The following is an 18432-nucleotide window of genomic DNA, read 5'->3' on the forward strand; positions in this document are numbered from 1 at the left end:
ACATTTTTCATTTAGACATATAATTAATAATAATTAATAATTACAAATGCTTATCGAATAACAATTTATAAAACTTCAGAAATGTCGTTGCCAGTAATACAGTATTTAATCTATCAATTATTACAGAAAGGTTTCGATGCATTATTAACTATAGAATAGGTATAAACCCGTGACATAATAATGTAAAATATATTTTTTGTGGACGCTGGACGCATATGCACTTGCTGTTAACCTTGTAAATTAATCGTGTCCGAAATCGATCGCCCTTGATGTCGTTGTAATTTTTAAAACATTTACCTTAAGTTAGATACACCTACACCTAACAATATTATTTCATGTATTATGTATAATTCTTAACCTAAAAAAATATCAATGTTTTGACCAATATATACACACTTACTTCGTGTGTAATCTATGTTTATCGTCAGGGCAACATATACGATATTATTTATCCGCGTACGGAATAGGTGTGCGAACACATGCATATTTCCGTACTATTAATCAGTTCCAGTCGTCTATGTACCCACTGTGAAAGTGGCACGGCTACATCACGACAGAATAATATCTATAAGAACACCTTTATAATGTTTCTCAACGGAATTAACTGTTGTATGCTCTAACAGCATTATAATATTGAATGCCCTCCGGTTATCTACATAATCGATAATCACATGGCGATGTACGCATAATATACGTGGTGTACGTAGATATGTACGCAATTGAATGCGACTTTTTTTCTTCAATTTTATCGCCAGATACCTTTTACCGTACACTAATTTGCAACACGCGTTACGTCATTGTTATATAAGATTATTTAAGCTTTTAAAATGCCAATAGGAACTTTATAGATGCAAATCCTGCGTTTGGGATTTATAATTATTGTATATAAATATAACATGATTATATCTATAATGTTTAACAATAATATATCAATTGAACACTTATCGATAAATCATAGTACTTAATCAAACTACACGCCCTATATGTACCTATATATAGAATATGAAATACATTGTTGCAATACAATTTAATGAACGATTACTGATTAGACCTTTATTTTATAGTGCCAATACCTGTAAGTTATCATCCCTCTCACCATACATACACACACAGTTCTATGAGCCTGGCACTGGCTACTCCTGGTCTCAGTATATAATGTCATGTTAGATAGTATAATATATCGTAATATATTTATTATGGATAGGTACTTGTTTATTATAAACAGTTATAATTACTATGATTAACCTAATATTTTAAACAAACTTCTACGATTCTTCATAATCTAAATAAAAAAATACGTTTATTAAAAGCATTATAATACCTATCAACTATAAAAAATATAATAGTTATATTATATTATTGATTATAATATGTTTAATAATAAATTATATTCTCAAGTGTTTAAAATCTTGGTATACTAGGTAGATAAACGTATGTTGTATGAATAAGTATATTGTATAATATGGTTACATTATGATAATACAACTAATTTAGTATTAAAATTAAAACTTTACAGATATTTGTATAATGCCTTTCTCTAATTTTACAATAACATTAATAGGGTGACTTAATTTAAAAAAATATATAAATTTAAAAATATTTTGCAACTATCTGCAGATACCAGAAATTTATTTTTCGAGATAGAAAATTATTATTACGCACCTAAGAACTCTATCAATAAATTATTATTATAATTTTTCCTATTATATTGTGCTCGTTTGTTAGATTTTAATTGATTTGTTTTGTGAATTTCTACCTTTAGGTTCCTTATAATAAATTTAATGCAAAATAAAAAAAATCTATCAACAAACTACAAAGTAACTTTTATAGTTCTATAACATATTTTACTGACAATGGGTACAATTTATTAATTATAATATGGACGCTCATTGAATATTTCATTTTAACTCTATTAAAATAAATTGATATCAGTTATTAACAATCTATTCAATAGAAATATGCAACCGCATAACAAATAGTTTCAAATAAAATGTAATAAATAAATTATTGAAACATAATAATTCTTTTTTATTATCTAGACATGTAGCCATTAGCCATAGTAAATATTGCTATAAATAGAAATACATAATATAATAAATAGCATAGGTTTAAGCTAACATAATATAAGTATAGCTTCTCACAATAGAAACTTCACAAGTTTAGTTTTTGCTGTAGACTCTTATAATTAATTTTGCAACATACTAACAATAGTAAAATAATATTTACATCAATAACCTCATTGTCCTTGACTCTTTGACCAGTTCAAAAAATGTAATGCAATATGCAATTCTGCTATTTTAATAGTTTTATCCAGATTTTCAGAATTTTATACATAGTATATACCTAGTATTTTTTAAATATTATTTTATTTATTATTAGTGAAACGTGGTTGACTTTTTGTATTATTTCAGTTTTAAAAAGTTTGTAATTTATTCAAAATCCTATAAACCTACATTAAATGTATAATAAAATGTGTCCTTATTATTGAAATTAACAAAGTTATTTTTATATTTTATAGAATTAAAAGTATTATTTTTATTTATGTATTATAATATTATGTACTATAGTTTATAAGAATAACATTTAATATTATTAGACACATTTAGATTATTATTATACATATGTTATACACTTATACATATGTAGTGTACATCTAACTATTATTGTGTATAACTAACATTATTAATTGTCGTTTTAAAATTTGACATTCAATAAAAAAATTATATTACATTTATTACAACAAATTATTCTCGTTAAGATACATTTTTGACTTAATAATAATACTATTGAATTAATTTTTTTCTCTGTTTGTTAACAGAATAATAATAATTGTATGTTTCCGCAACACCGTATTTGGCGCGTGAATTTCCGAGTTTCTAATGGCCTTAATGAATTTTTTTTTTTTTGAAGTACAAGGCAGACAAATTAAATAGATCTACAATTTCTTAAAATTAAAAAAAAAACACAAATAAACGTATATATATATATATGGTACATATTTTATTACTATGATTGTTTTTATAGAGGCTATAATAAATGTTATTTGAAAAAAGTTAATATTTTTTTTATCAAATTAGTTCAAGGTTTTTACAATCAATAGTTCATATTTGACATATATTATTGCATATGTATACATTTATAATATTTTCAAACCAAATTCAAATGTTTTATTCTTACTACTCTAAATTATCAACAAAAAAAACTAAGTTTTTATTTGAGAAAAAAATCACATTATTTTACGTTTCCTTAGAAATTACAAATATGTTTTTGAAAATTATGGTCTTCAAATTCTAACTACTTTTAGTTTTAAAATTTTAAATCTAAGACCTTCTCAACTATTTAAAAAAAATAGTTAATTATATAGGTATGTAATACGCATAGTTAATTAATTAAAATTTCTATTGAGTAATGTGTATATCATAAATATAGGAACCTACTTCTGTTTTTTTATTATTTCTTGAATTGCTTATTTTTTAATTTATTTATTACTATAATATATTAGGTAATCCGGCAAACGTTTTTATGAAATTATTTCAGAGTATTGTCATCAGTAGGTACTCTATGTAGGTATATGAAAAATCTCTGAAAATACACTACGCATATAGGGTCGCGAGTTCATACGAAAAATTCACTGAAAAAATATTTTCAGTTTTCCCGAATCTTTCAATTTTTTTTGCCATATAAAACCTTATTTGGACTTTTCAAAAATATTTATTTTTTTTTAATATGCTCAATCGGACAATCTATTTTTAATTTATGCATTTACCAACGAACAATTAAACAGTAGGTATTTCATTTTTAAATAAATAGATAATTATATTTATTTATTATACAATATGTATCATTTATAAATAAATTATATTTTTATTATTTTCTCGCGTAATTCATGTTTAAAGTAGTTATTAAAGCTGTATAGTTTTTTAAGCTTGTGAATACACATTCCGTATTAATTACAGCTTATCACGTACTGATAATTGATAAATAATAATAATATAATAATATCTACGCCTTTACTGACTGTATCAACTTACCTATCTAATATATCTACGTTGGTTCTATTGATATAATATTTACGTACTATTTAGGCCACCACCAAACTCATATAATCGTAAAGCGGTCAATAAGGAGAATTAAAGAGTTTCATAAAACATCCTCTCTGTAGAACACGCAGTTTAACCTACTTAACGTATTTTGAAGACTATTGATAGCACGTTAAAAAAATAAATAAAATCTAGTTTTCTATGAAATAGTATATAAAATTGATAGAAATATTTTTAACCTTTGGTGTATTCTGAATCTGCCTAGTGAAAATATGTCGTCAGATCGTGTACTGAATAAGTGTTACCTACTGGTCACTGAACTATAACAATCCGTAGTAATAGCTTGACTAAATTGGAAATAAAATACATTAGCAATCTATATATATTTATAAGAACTGTATATAGGTACAAATAAGTAGATATAAAATACAATTTTAAGACCCTAAATAGCTAATTATAAAGTATATGCGCTTTATACTTAGGTACTAATGCGAAGAAATAATAACTCATAATAATCAAAATTCACAATTAACTATATATTATATTTAAAAATATATATGTATATATCGCAAATTTGATCTTTGCGTTGAACAAAATATAATACTCGTTATATATCTATATGTATGCACATATACTAACATGTCATAATTTATATAATATTATAATGTATACCTATTCAGTACCTATCGTAACTATCATGTTTTTAGCCTATTATAATGCCTACTACTCGTATATCTGACTGTAGTTCATTAACTGATTATTACCCAATAGCTATTTGATAATTTAATAATTACTTTTTTTTTTTTAAATTTTTTTTTTAATAAATCCTATATGTATTCCATTTGACATTTACATATTATGATAGGCTGACTTCGCCTACTTTGTTTTCTTTTGGAATCACTACAAATCATATAAATGTTATAGGATCATCTCAAAAATATAACACTGAACCAGCAGGAGACAAGATTAATTACTTAAAGGGGTTATGTTCAAACGAAATATAGCTATAAAATAGTAATTACTAATTAAGAATTGAAACTTGTTATGCCTTCGGGAAAGTTACGAACAGTAACATAATCAACTACACGACTTACAATGGTCAATTATCCTGTTATAATTATAAATGATAAATGTTTTTATAATAGATACATGGGTAAATCTATCACTTATTAAAAACGCAACTCACTACATAAGCATCATTATAAAACAGTCATAAATCATATCCGGTTATATTAAGTACCTAACTACCTAAAATAATTAAATAGATAAGAATTTATGATTCATAATCATATCAAATCTTTAAGGTTTAGGGAATTAGTAATTTATATTTATTGATCATATAGTTTGAGATGAAATAAAATGTATAAAATTTTGTTAATTATAAATTATATTTTTATTACTAAAATATTAAACTATATTATGATATATTTACAGTCTAAATTTTATTAAATTTAACACGAATTTCATGAGTCCGGTATGGTCTAGTGGCTAGGATACCTGGCTTTCACCCAGGAGGCTCGGGTTCGATTCCTGGTACCGGAAAAGTTATTTTTATATTCAAAACTAACGTTTAAAGATTTTATTATGATTTTACTTTTATTTAAATTTATAATTTTTTTGTTTACAGATTCAAACTCCTGGAACCGGACTGTTTTCTTGTCCATCAGGTAAGATAAATCTTAAATTAATACATATAAATAATATAGAAGGTATAATTAGATCTACTATAATATGTATATTTTAATTTTCTAATTATAATATTAATATATTAATAATATTTTAACGGAAAAATGTATTCGATAAAAAACAACTTATTTTAGTACCAACTCTAATTTTATAAGTAATGAATACATAATATAAAAACATTTATTCATTCTTCAAAACATTACATTTTTTTTTTTGTTGTTGTTATCTTCATGCAACATTCGAGATACTTACGATATTTATTGCAATTTTTATGATATAAAAAAGCTAATGCCTAACGATATTATGAAATTTAGTGATTATCTTTTCAAGTTTTTCATAATAGAATCTTGTCCAAAAATAATAAATTATAATCGGCTTTAAATTTCATCCTTTCACGTCTGGTTTAGTAACTATTATTTTTATTTCTGTATTATGATGTTGTATAACACGTTTTCAATTGAAATTATTGTACACGCAATGACTTCAATGGCTGTATTCGAAACTTTTCACCCGCATACATAATATTGTATTATTATATATACATATAGCCCATTTATGGCTGCTTATAACTCATATACCATTACATTATATAAATCATGCGTTTTTACACATTTTTTTCGAGTAAAAATTATAATTTTCAATTACTGTGATGAACATAATACAGATTATATAGGTATACCTATTAAATTTCTAAAACCTTGTGTCGTATTTTATTTATATATTACCCACAGTAATGTATTTTAATATTAGCCTCTAGCGTATGTTATTGTTTTCAAACTATTATACGTGTAATAAGTAATAACACTAATAATTAATAAATTACATGGTCGTTGGGTAAAATTTCAACCGAAAATACAACAACTGTACTATACCTATGCCCTATGAAGAGTTTTGATAAATCATTTTTGAGTACGTTGTATTTCTTTCCAGCAACCGTTCGAGGGTTTGACATCGAAAATAATGTATTTTTTTAGAATCCTAACGCATTCTATAATATTATACACGGTTTTACATTGGTATCGAACGGTTGTTTGGTTCAACGATGGCGCGTCGATATAATATTAAAATATTATATCATTATTGCCGAATGTAAACTATAATATTAAAATAATACTATTGTGCTCACAGTTAATGGAATGGAACCAAATTAACCGCCGGTGGAGCATATATTTTTATGTATGACGTATATTATACGATAATAATAATAACAATAATATCGATCATCGGAAAAGTGGTTGGGTGGGTGCTAGTGGTGGAGTGATTAATAGATAGATACGGCGAGGACGGTGGACGGCGCGCGCCATTAGTTCAATCAATATAACAATGCATTTAAAATATAGTAATTATTACTACGGTGTACGGCTGCAGTGCACGGTCCACAGGAGGATGAGCGAGGGCAAGGAGACCAAATCCAAATTCAATTCGTGATGGGAGAGAACGAGCGCGGGCCGCCGTCGCCAACGCGTTCATTGTCGTGTATAGTATAGTGTTTTGTAGTAACGGCGACGATAACAATATACGTATAATAAGATATTAATAATAAATATATTATAATGATGACGACGGGACAAACGTCCGGGAAAACAAACGCGAACGACCAGACGAGAACACAATATAAGGGCTGAGCGGTAGTAATATCAGTCATGATAATAACGACATTATAGTATGACACTATGTGCGTGGTACCTATCGTGTGTACCGTGTATAATATATAAATATATAATAATAATATTTTATTGTCGAGTCTTGGACCGCACGGAGGCGAAGGTCGCGACGGTGGTTCAAAGCGAAACGCGCGCGTCTTCTTCTTCCCCTGCGCCGTACGACCGACGCGCGTACAGACCGGCACAATGACCGGATACGGCGTACGCGGTACTCGCCCGAACAGCGGCCGACACAATGAAACAATGACACCGTCCGTGTGCGCCGTGCCCGCGTGTGGGGTACACGTCTTGACAGATAAATAATATTATAAATACGCTGGCACGTCGTAGAATACTGCAGCTGATCGGCTGTTATTGCTGCTCGCGAGTCCGTCGACGATATCGCATTCGTCTGCACCTCGACTCGGTGATAATGCGAATAATTCGTATTTATTCTGCGGTACATATTATAACGTCAACGATGTACCAATACGTGTGCCCCGCGCTCGGACGTTATGTATATATAAAAAAAAAAATAAAATATGGACAAATTGTGATACAGAGAACTATACGCACACAATATATTATTATCGTCGTTCGTCGGCCATGTTTGTTATACCCGCCGGGGAGGGAATGTGGGAGATGTAGCATTCTCTCAAAGTATGCCGTGCGTAATCGCCCCAAAGATGAGTATAATATTAAATAGCATTCAAATCTCCAAGCGACCGCCGCTATATTGCTATTATAGTATATTTTGTACAACACGGTACCCCTGCTAGACATCGACCACGATTATAAACCCATGAGAGCTGGTTGAAAACGTAATGATAACCGGTGGGTCAAAAAAATTCCGTACTAACATATATTATATGTATATATATATATGTTTAGTATCGGGACGCAAATGTAAATAAATTTTTTTCATTTTTCGTTTTGCTTTTTTGCCTTTCGAACGTGACCGACTCGTCACCACTACAAAACGTTATTATTATCATCGTACATACACAGTTGTTGCAGTGTGGTATGGTATACATAAATACACTTCACAGTTACCGTTTTTTACTACTTTTTCGCTAATCATGTTGTTTACGCGCTCAAATCCGGAAAAACCGCAGAATGCGCATATGTATAATAGTTTTCAGTGTGCATGTACTATATTGGTATATACTGTATAAATAGATAAGCAAACTCATGGTTTTTTTTTTTTTTTTTTTTTTAATAAACCTACGATAATATCATGCACAGCACGAATATTTATGTACAATAATAATTATGATGTATACGGTATACCTATTTCACGACTGCGCAATTGTTGTGTATGCGAATAACAACGGGTAAATCATCACCTTCAGGGGCGCTGTTTGAGGGAATACCGAGTACTACCACTCACACACGTTGAATATATATTATTAATACATACGTAAAACACTTAAACATGAGCGTTATAAGACTGCCCCTCTTCTCACGTTCTGTTCCATGTCTAATATTAATAAAAAAATGTTTACAATTAGATACTATATAATATGTATCTACTTCATAGAGTATTACTCTATGGCCTACTAGTGACTTAAAGATATATTAGTAAGTGACCAGATTTGGTGGCTTTTCACTGAAGTGAAATGTAAAATGATAGTTGTAATATTATTCTATTTAAAAATAACTAAGGTTCTAGTTACCAGATTAAACATGTGAAAATTAAAACAACCATGAATCCAAAATATTTTTTAAAAAAGGTCGTCTACTAAGAGAATATGAGTGGCCCCATTTTTAAGAAAATATAGGTAATATACCTCATTCGTACTCTGATAATTATATGCCCACTACATAATAAACGCAAATCAAAAGCCTTTCAAGAAAAACCGTGTGAATTTAATAATTTTCAGAATTCTAATATCTCATAATTCATAATGGTTAGCACTTTATGAATAAAGATTAACGACATAGGCAACATAGCTTATAGACAGGTATATTAAATCGTCAGAACTTGTTCGGCGTTTTTCTATAGTATTAAGTAGGTAACACTAATATACCACGATTCGCGGCGGGCGTATCGATCGCGGTTTATATAATATTTGAATATCATGTACCTACACTGTAATAACTATAAGAAATGCTTTTGCGAATTAAAACGTGACTGCGTCTGTCGGCAGCTAATATAGTTTTTTAATAGGTACTACTATTATAACTATACGGAGCAATTACAATGTATCGTTCACGAATCGATTTCGCCAAATAGACTCGAGAATACCGGTACCACGGTGTTATATTTATATATAATATGAAATGACGTATAATATCATTATTATTTATATTTATAATTCGATTCGCATCAAAACAGTATCGGATGTTAATCGTTTTTCGTTACGTATGTAATGTATTATCAAATTATAACTGGTAGGAATATTATACTCGAGTAGCATCCGTGGATCGATAATTATTGATTTATCTATAAATAACAAGTATCTGAGTTCTATTGAATACTATGTACATAGTATTTAGCTTTGTTAAAGATAAATAATTAGCGGTTATAAATGTATAAAATATCTAACTATTCGTTCGACCAATTTTACACTTATACACCGCTACATATGATTCGATATCATATCAACAATCAACTCAAATTAATAATATTGTGATAATTATTGTATGCGTTATATTAATATATTGTTATAAGTATAAAGTAGATACCATTAACAATTAAAAACAGTTATATCCTACAGATTTATATAATTATTACAGTACAAACAATAATATAATAAAGGCATTATTATACTAATGTAGATAATATAATACCTAAAATACAAATATTAATTATCTACCAGTGTATCTACCAGTATTTAAATATAAAAAAAAAAAATTAATAAATTTACACCTTCGAAATTTTAAGTAAAATAAAATAAGTTATACTATGTTATTATAACTAAATACAAGTAATTAAAAATGATTCGTATAATACCTAATAAAAATAAAAATTATTGTTTTGCAAATAATTATTCTAAACTGGCTTTATTTTTATAACTTGTCACTAGATTTTAAGAATTGTAATAGCATGGTATTTGCTGGCATATTAATTCCAAATAAATAAAAAAAAAAATTTTTAAAAATATAAATTTTCATACAAAATAGGCAAAAGTTATAAATTACTTTTTGTAATGACCTTCACAAACTCTATTTTCAGTATTTTTTTTTCATAAATACATTTTTTGACAATCGTTTTTTAAAATTTTTATCGCAAATTTCATAGAATCTTGAGCATAAATATAGTTAAATATGATCATAAATTAAAATTAATACTTATATCATAATTTATATTGTGAATGTAGAGTTAATGCCATGGGATAAACCGTGTATGGAGTTCCGTTACTTCGGAATAGTAGAGGCCCTCAATAATATATAGATATCAGAATTAGAGTATTATAAATGGCATAAACATAATAACATAGTATCGCTTGCAGATAACTATATTGTATACTACATAATATATAGTATAAGCTTATACAATTATTACTTTTTGCAATTATAAGTCCCTAATAATATTTTATGCATATATTTCTATTCAATTGTTAACCATGTATTCGTAAATTATAAAAAAACTTACGGTAACGCTTTCTACTACGTTTTATTAATTCGCTAAGCACGTAATACATTTCTACAATATCCATCGTTTGTTAGGACGCATTCTGGGTTAAAAGAAATTTTCAAAATAAGTATTCAATTTGAATATCAAATGAATCATATAAATTATATTTATACACACACACACATACATATACACAAATAGGTATATGTGTGTATGTGTGTTTGAGAAAGAGATTAAAGTCCGTGTGTAAGCAAATCCTTGTATACTATATTTAACATTGATGCCAATGATACCACTACAGCTATATAATAATCGAATCAATAATTTTGACTGGCTATTAGTCATATACCTATGTGAAATATATTTACGGGAGCCAAACAACACTGTATAATATAAGACATTATAAGTTTATTTCGAATATAAAAAATAGCCTGGAGTCCCGGAGTAAATGAGCGACTAGCATTTTTATTTGTTCCAGTTGTTTACTCAGAATCTAGGTACCTTATATCGTAATCATTTCGTGTCACAAATGATAGTTACAGAAAAATGTTAATCGATGGATGTTAAATATATATGAAATGTATTGTATATTAGATACTGTATAACTATTACTACTGTCGACCTACTTTGTTATTTTTTATTTTTGATCATTATTCTGTTGTTCTAATAAAAGTAAAACGAATACAGTAAAAAACGGGGAGACATTATAAGACATAAATAATATTGACACACATGATAAAATAACGAATTTAAAATTAAATCTTGATGTTTTAAAAACTTGTAAGGAATATTTTATACGAATATACTTCTGTTTTATACGTCTTTATTTTTACAACTAATAATATTTAATGACCTCAAATTAAATTGAATAAATGTATACATCATTAAGAATAACGGTGTTTATCTCAGAAAACTATATTCATTGAACACAACATATTATATTATAAAAAATAGTATAGTTATAAAAAAATTACATTCGTTAATTATAACGCTATAGTTTGTCTTTCAACTAATCAAATCTTTTTTTTTATTTTGTGTTCATCACAATAATAACTGTAACGGTGTGTATTATTGTATATAGGTATATAATATGATATGGTACATCATATAATATACGATAAACGTGTCGTGCCGTATTAAATGTTCTGCTCAATAAATTATAGTAGACGTCTAGATGTAGATACAAACAATTACCGAAACTCCTAAAAAAAATATTGTATTTAATCGTAAACACATTGTTATGCTTGTGTTCGCTTAAATTTACAAACCGCGAGTTACTTAAATACGGTTACTTTATTGACGTTGGCGGCGCTGAAGGTATTTAAATAAGATATAATAATATAATGTGTATATAATTACTATTACGGCATAGATATTTCCTCGTGCATATAGTTTGAACGTTCTATAGTGTTTAAAACCTATCTATATAATGCGAGTGTTTAAATTGTTGCATTACGATTTGCGAATAAAATCAATTAATAATAGGTACGCTGCGACCAAAATAATTGCGTGTCCAATAGGATGAACGAAAAACTGGACGGTATCACACAAATCAAGTAGCTATGTAGTATATAGTTATAAATGTTATAATATTTATTGAAATAGTGTTACTGGACATTACACTATTGTTTTATAGTATATTTTAGGCACATGATACAGTTATTATTAATATTATAAAAAACGCGCGAGTAAATAACTACTTAGTGAATACCATTATACAGCAATAGGTCAATATATAATAACATCTAAGCGTACCTATACTGCATAATATAGGTTAAATTATGTTACAACGCTCAAACCGTTATTATAAAATGCGTTTCGCACGTCTGTGGCTACGAATATATGGAGCGAAAATTCAAAATGTTTAATACAAATATGCGGTAAATTCAATATATATATACTCGGTAAAATCGCTTTTAAACACTTACAGGCTATCAAATCAGGTATACATTTTTTAATCGCATACATAATTAATGCGATTCTTATACCTGCAGACTGTACAATACACATGCAGTGTAATCATCGTGAACATTAATTGGTGGTTTTATTTCAGTGAACAAGGAATAATATTGATATAAATATAATATTATTATTATGTATTAGTGTCAGCGAATTGCAATAACGTGATGTTATGTAAATATCGTAAATAAAATATATGGACGGGCGTCTGCACCAAAACCGGATTGGCGTTCACATCAACTCGGCTCCGCATCGCCGGAGAACAGTATCCATATTACACTGCTTATATCGCTGGCAACCACAACCTGGGTGCAGATTCTTCTGTCCTTACAACTACAGTGACTTACCACATTCAAGGGCGTTCCAGATCTATCCATACACTAATATAAATTATAATAATTCATAGATGCTCGGTACACTCATAGATAATATGAGACATCTTATATTATCTATGGGTACACTGTCCGTCGTGTTGTGTTCAAAAGTCGAACTCGACAATATTTTGCAAATGTGTTGGACATTAGTAGATTACCATATGATTACTGATTAGCACGGCCAACCAGAATACCATAAAAATCACAGGACAGACGACGCACAACTTGTACGTGTATACAACGTAACGCGAAGTCGCCAAACGGTCGTTTTTCCTTCTCGCTAGTCGCCGTCGATGTAATAGTTGAATATACCGACTTTCGAATCGCCATATGCGTTTATTATAATACTTTACGGGCAATACGACATCCGGTATTTCTGTACGCGTTAAGAATCTCGACCCGGCGAAAAGCGCACAGAACGGTCGTATTGGATATGTTTTTTAAGCGTTCGCCCATCTTTTATTTCCGCGAGTCCGCTATTGCGTAACAAACGCTAGACGGTCGCTGTGTTCGCATGTTATTATTAATTATAGGTACATTATTCTTCTATCGGCGGAGATGCGCGTCGCGGATCGTGACGCATCGACCGACGCAACGCGGGTTAGCCGGCCCGCTGCAGACGCGGGGTCTCGGCCCCGGGGCTATTATCGATGTTTATCCGCTGCACCGCGGCCAAAATCGTTTCGCGGGAGAAAGCCGCGAGTGTAATATTACTATCGTAGCGCCCGTATGAGTGAATATGTTTCGCACGCGCGAACGACGAGACGGTCGCGATCGATTATACGTAATGACTAATGCATAATATTATAATATATAACATGCGCGCGTAGGTATACAGTATTTTAGTATTTAGTATTTACAGTATTTACTGCGAGAATTATTAATATTGTTGTCGTTATCGGTATTACCGTACATACTCGTATTGTAAAACACGATATAATATTATTCATGTTTATAAATCGCCAGAGAAGAACGATGTGATGAGAGGGAGTGAATACCAGTATAATATAAAATAGATACCTTTACACTTTGTAGCCAAATTGCTCCCTCGTCAATTGATACCATGTATAATATATTTGTATGTGTATGTAATACGTTTATATTCGAATTTTGAAAATGAATGGCTACGTAAGCCCTGGACCTAGGACTAGAGGAGAGAGGGAACTTGGATATATTTAGTGTCGAATAAGGACATTAACATTTTTAGATGTATCGGTTTCACCATTTTATGATAAGAATATATTATTATGATATAATAATAATAATTCAATAATTTTATTGATAACCGGTTGTACATTTTCTCTACCTTATTATGATTTAATATTTAACGCTACCTACATTGGCTACATTGCAATCATTGCATATTCAATTATATTATTGGTACACAATATTTTATGATGCATCGTGTAGGCGCAGTAATATACTATAACACTACTGTTTCAATATTTTATGATATTATAAAATGAATGATACTAAAAGTCTACTACGATAAAATTGCTAAATTGGGATTTATAAAAGTTCGTTTATTTTCAAAAAGATATATTGAGTGCAGTATGTAATAAGAACCTAGATACTAAGATCAAAACTGCATGCTGCAGGTATCGTCCATCTTTAAATTGTATTAAATAAACAGTATAATATGCACATAACATAATATTAAACCTGTACAGCTGTACGGCTGTACGGCGTGCAATCGTGGTCGTGGGTTACTTTATCGTTAGGTACATATTGCAATAATACAAGTATATATATTATATTTAAGCAACGGTATTTTTTCATTGAACTCTTTACGATATTACGACATCCCTGTTTCCAATGTTATAAATTATAATATATAATATGTACTATACATCCATACTCAGTGACGTGGCAAGCATATTTTAAACCCTAAGCAAAGTTTTTAAATAACGATTCACCCATTAGTCACTACTAATACAACATAATATTAAATATAATTTAAAACTGTATGCTTATTTAGAAATTTTGTTGTATGATATATCATATAAGTCATCTTGATAATTTATTATATAAAAAAAAAACACTATGATAGTTATACGTTCGTCCACAAAAATTTTAATTTTTAAAATAAATAAATAAATTAGAAAATACATTTCAAGGGCTAAACAATTTGTAATAGCAAATATCGTTCACACGAAATATACACCAATACAAATATGGCCAGATATTGACTGTGAACGTTCGTCAGAACGTTTCTATAATCGTTTACTGTGGTATAAAATACAAGTTTATTATATGTATATCATTTATACATATTGTATATAGTATAATTTACATTTTATGTTAAAATGTGTTGTAAAAATGTTCGATTATAACGTATTTGTTATTTTTTTAACTGTTGACCAAACGAAATTCAAGTGAAATTACAATATTATAGTTTTATCTTTAACTAATTGATTAGAACCGAATAATTAGGCAACTGTCAATCAATAAATACGTTCTCGTTTTTTCATTAAGGTAATCATTGATTTTAAAATATACTAATAATATAATAAAAATTATATTTAAAAATTAACAGTATAATTTAATACTGAATCATTATTTGTTTACGAAAACTGTGACATATTATATCAGTTATTAGTGTTAGGTTTTAGATTATAACTATAAAAACATATCTTTGAAATCAACGTATATGATAAAATTAATAAATAAATATACAAGTATACAATAGTTTATCGGTAAAATGTTAAATTGCTCCTACGTAAAAGTTAGTATTTTGTTTTGTTATATTTATTTCCAGTTTTATACTTGGACTTACAATTCACAATCCATAGTAAAGTAAAATAAACATTTATTGTACTACGTTTGCTCATCAGTTATCACAATCATGTGTACGAATTGTAAATAAAAATTATTGTTTAATCTTCAGCTAGGCAATATGTTATGTATTTATTACAATAATTCAATATCTAGGTGTATATAAGAGCTGTGTTCGTCCAGTATTAAAAATACACGTTAACAGTAAAAATTAAAACCAGCAATCGATTTTCTATTCTAATCCCTGTAACTAAGTATATTGTTTTATTTTGCCTAATTTGGAGTCATTATTACTTTCTAAAAATTTTAAAACTATACTTTTTTATGTTGACGGAGAGCGCCGCGCGCTGTGCAGCGAGTGCAGCGCAGCGCCTGTTGTATGTGAGCCTATATTCTATTTATACGATTGTCTTGCGAGTAACATACAATATATTATTATTATGCACACTAAATATTATAATAATGCGTACTACATATTATTATAAACATTCCGATTGTTTCCGTTTTGGGCGGGTACGCTGTATACTTCTACTGCGGCAGTGCGACTATTGTCATGGTTTTCGGTATTTCTCCGCTAGTCATTGACTGCAAGTTCTAAATTAGTGTATACAAAACATGGATTATTGGTAGGTACGTTCTGAAAAACGTCAACGAGAATCTGACCTAAAACCCAGTATCGTGTACGCCCGATGACTAGTTTCAATTTCTATTGCTAACGCGCATGTGATTCATAAAGTTTCACCGAATGAAAACGAACAATGTATATATACATATATATATAATATATGACAAAAAAAAATCGCTATGAAAAAATAATAAATGGAAAGGAATACTTCAAGCTATTCCTGTTTTATGGAAGTACGCCATTTTATATATTTATACATACCTATATATATATATATATATATATACTATATACAGGTATTAGTAGTCACTATAGTTCTACATACGTGCTACGCCGCTATAACTCTTTCACGACGAATGTGTGTCACATTGAATATCAATCTCGTTCCGTCATGATGATGGAAACTGTATCGTTTTTCGACTCTATTTAGAGCTGCGGGGTTTCGGTTTCAATAGACCGGCACAGATACATCAAAAACCACAGGTATCATTGCCTATAATACCTACACCTATTAGTTTTACGTTCAAAACCTGTCTATCTCACGTTTGAATGGTTTTGGAAACGATATAATATAGGTGCTGCATTTAGAATTCTATTAAAGAGGTTGTACGCAATATTGCAATACGGCGGTCTCGAGCATTCATAAATTACATTACAGTGAATAGAATTAGAATATATTTATTGTATTTACCACGATATCGCTGTCTCGAATCTTTTGGAAATGTATCTGATGCAATTTTATATTTGTCTATAATAATTTATTGCATGCACTCATTACTTATGCATCAATGCATCATGTTTAATGCGCAGATTATTTACAATTTATTTCATTGATTTGTTATAGGATGGGAACTCAAAGGACTTCATTGTTACAAGTTTTTCAGTATAAAACATTCATGGGAAAATGCAGCACAATTATGTAACAGGTATTTATGATCAAGCTAGAACAGTACGTTTGGATAATTCTTTAATAACATACAAATTCGTATCTTGTTGTATAGATATGGCAGTGACTTAGTATTAATTGAGTCATACACGGAAAATAACTACACTGCGTCATTGGCGAGAAGAAGTCTAGGGCCAGTAGATAGAAACAACCAAAAATATTGGTTGGGATTGGCTTCGTTAGACGATCTTCGAACGAATACTTTGGAATATGCTGGCGGAGTTTTAGTGTCACAATATTCCGGTAAATTTCAGAAATCAAACAACATTAGTTGAAATAATATTTATATTATTTTAAATTTTAAATATCGTTTTAGGATTTTGGTCATTGTCTCAACCCGATCCATCATCTGGAGAATGTGTTGACGTGACTGTTACTGATGAACAACAATCATGGGAGTTACAAACGTGCGAATCTCTATTACCATTTTTATGCAGAGCTAATGCTTGTCCAACAGGTTAGATTTTTGGATAGTTTAATTCAAATATAATTTTATTTTCACGCAATTAAAATTTGTTATTAAGGCTCATTTCACTGTTCAAACGGACGTTGCATCAATTCAGCATTCAAATGTGACAAGCAGAATGATTGTGGTGATTGGTCAGATGAACTGGATTGCTCTTCAAACTGCCACTATTATATGGCTAACAGCGGTGACGTAGTTGAATCTCCCAATTACCCACATAAATATGAAGCTCTGTCAAATTGTAAATGGACACTGGAAGGTCCACAAGGCCACAATATATTATTACAGGTTTGAAAATAATAACAATAAATAAATGTATATACATTTTTTATATATTT

At 29.1% G+C, this 18432-nt stretch overlaps 1 protein-coding gene and 1 non-coding gene across 2 annotated transcripts in view; both read left to right on the top strand.

The window, feature by feature from the left end:
• The window catches only part of LOC112596963 (sushi, von Willebrand factor type A, EGF and pentraxin domain-containing protein 1), a 50432-nt gene that overhangs the window by 19138 nt on the left and 12862 nt on the right, over positions 1–18432 (top strand). The window contains exons 3-7 of the mRNA XM_025342889.1: positions 5668–5707; positions 17527–17608; positions 17684–17871; positions 17945–18085; positions 18153–18382. Of these exons, the coding sequence (XP_025198674.1) occupies positions 5668–5707; positions 17527–17608; positions 17684–17871; positions 17945–18085; positions 18153–18382 (681 nt within the window). The remainder of the gene's footprint in view (positions 1–5667; positions 5708–17526; positions 17609–17683; positions 17872–17944; positions 18086–18152; positions 18383–18432) is intronic.
• On the top strand, positions 5511–5582 carry Trnae-uuc. The gene has a single exon. It is a non-coding gene; the product is annotated as a tRNA-Glu (tRNA).

This window comes from Melanaphis sacchari, unplaced genomic scaffold (genome assembly GCF_002803265.2).
Source record: "Melanaphis sacchari strain LSU unplaced genomic scaffold, SCAv2.0 Contig0_pilon_pilon, whole genome shotgun sequence".
In the NCBI taxonomy this organism is placed as follows: Eukaryota; Metazoa; Arthropoda; class Insecta; order Hemiptera; family Aphididae; genus Melanaphis; species Melanaphis sacchari.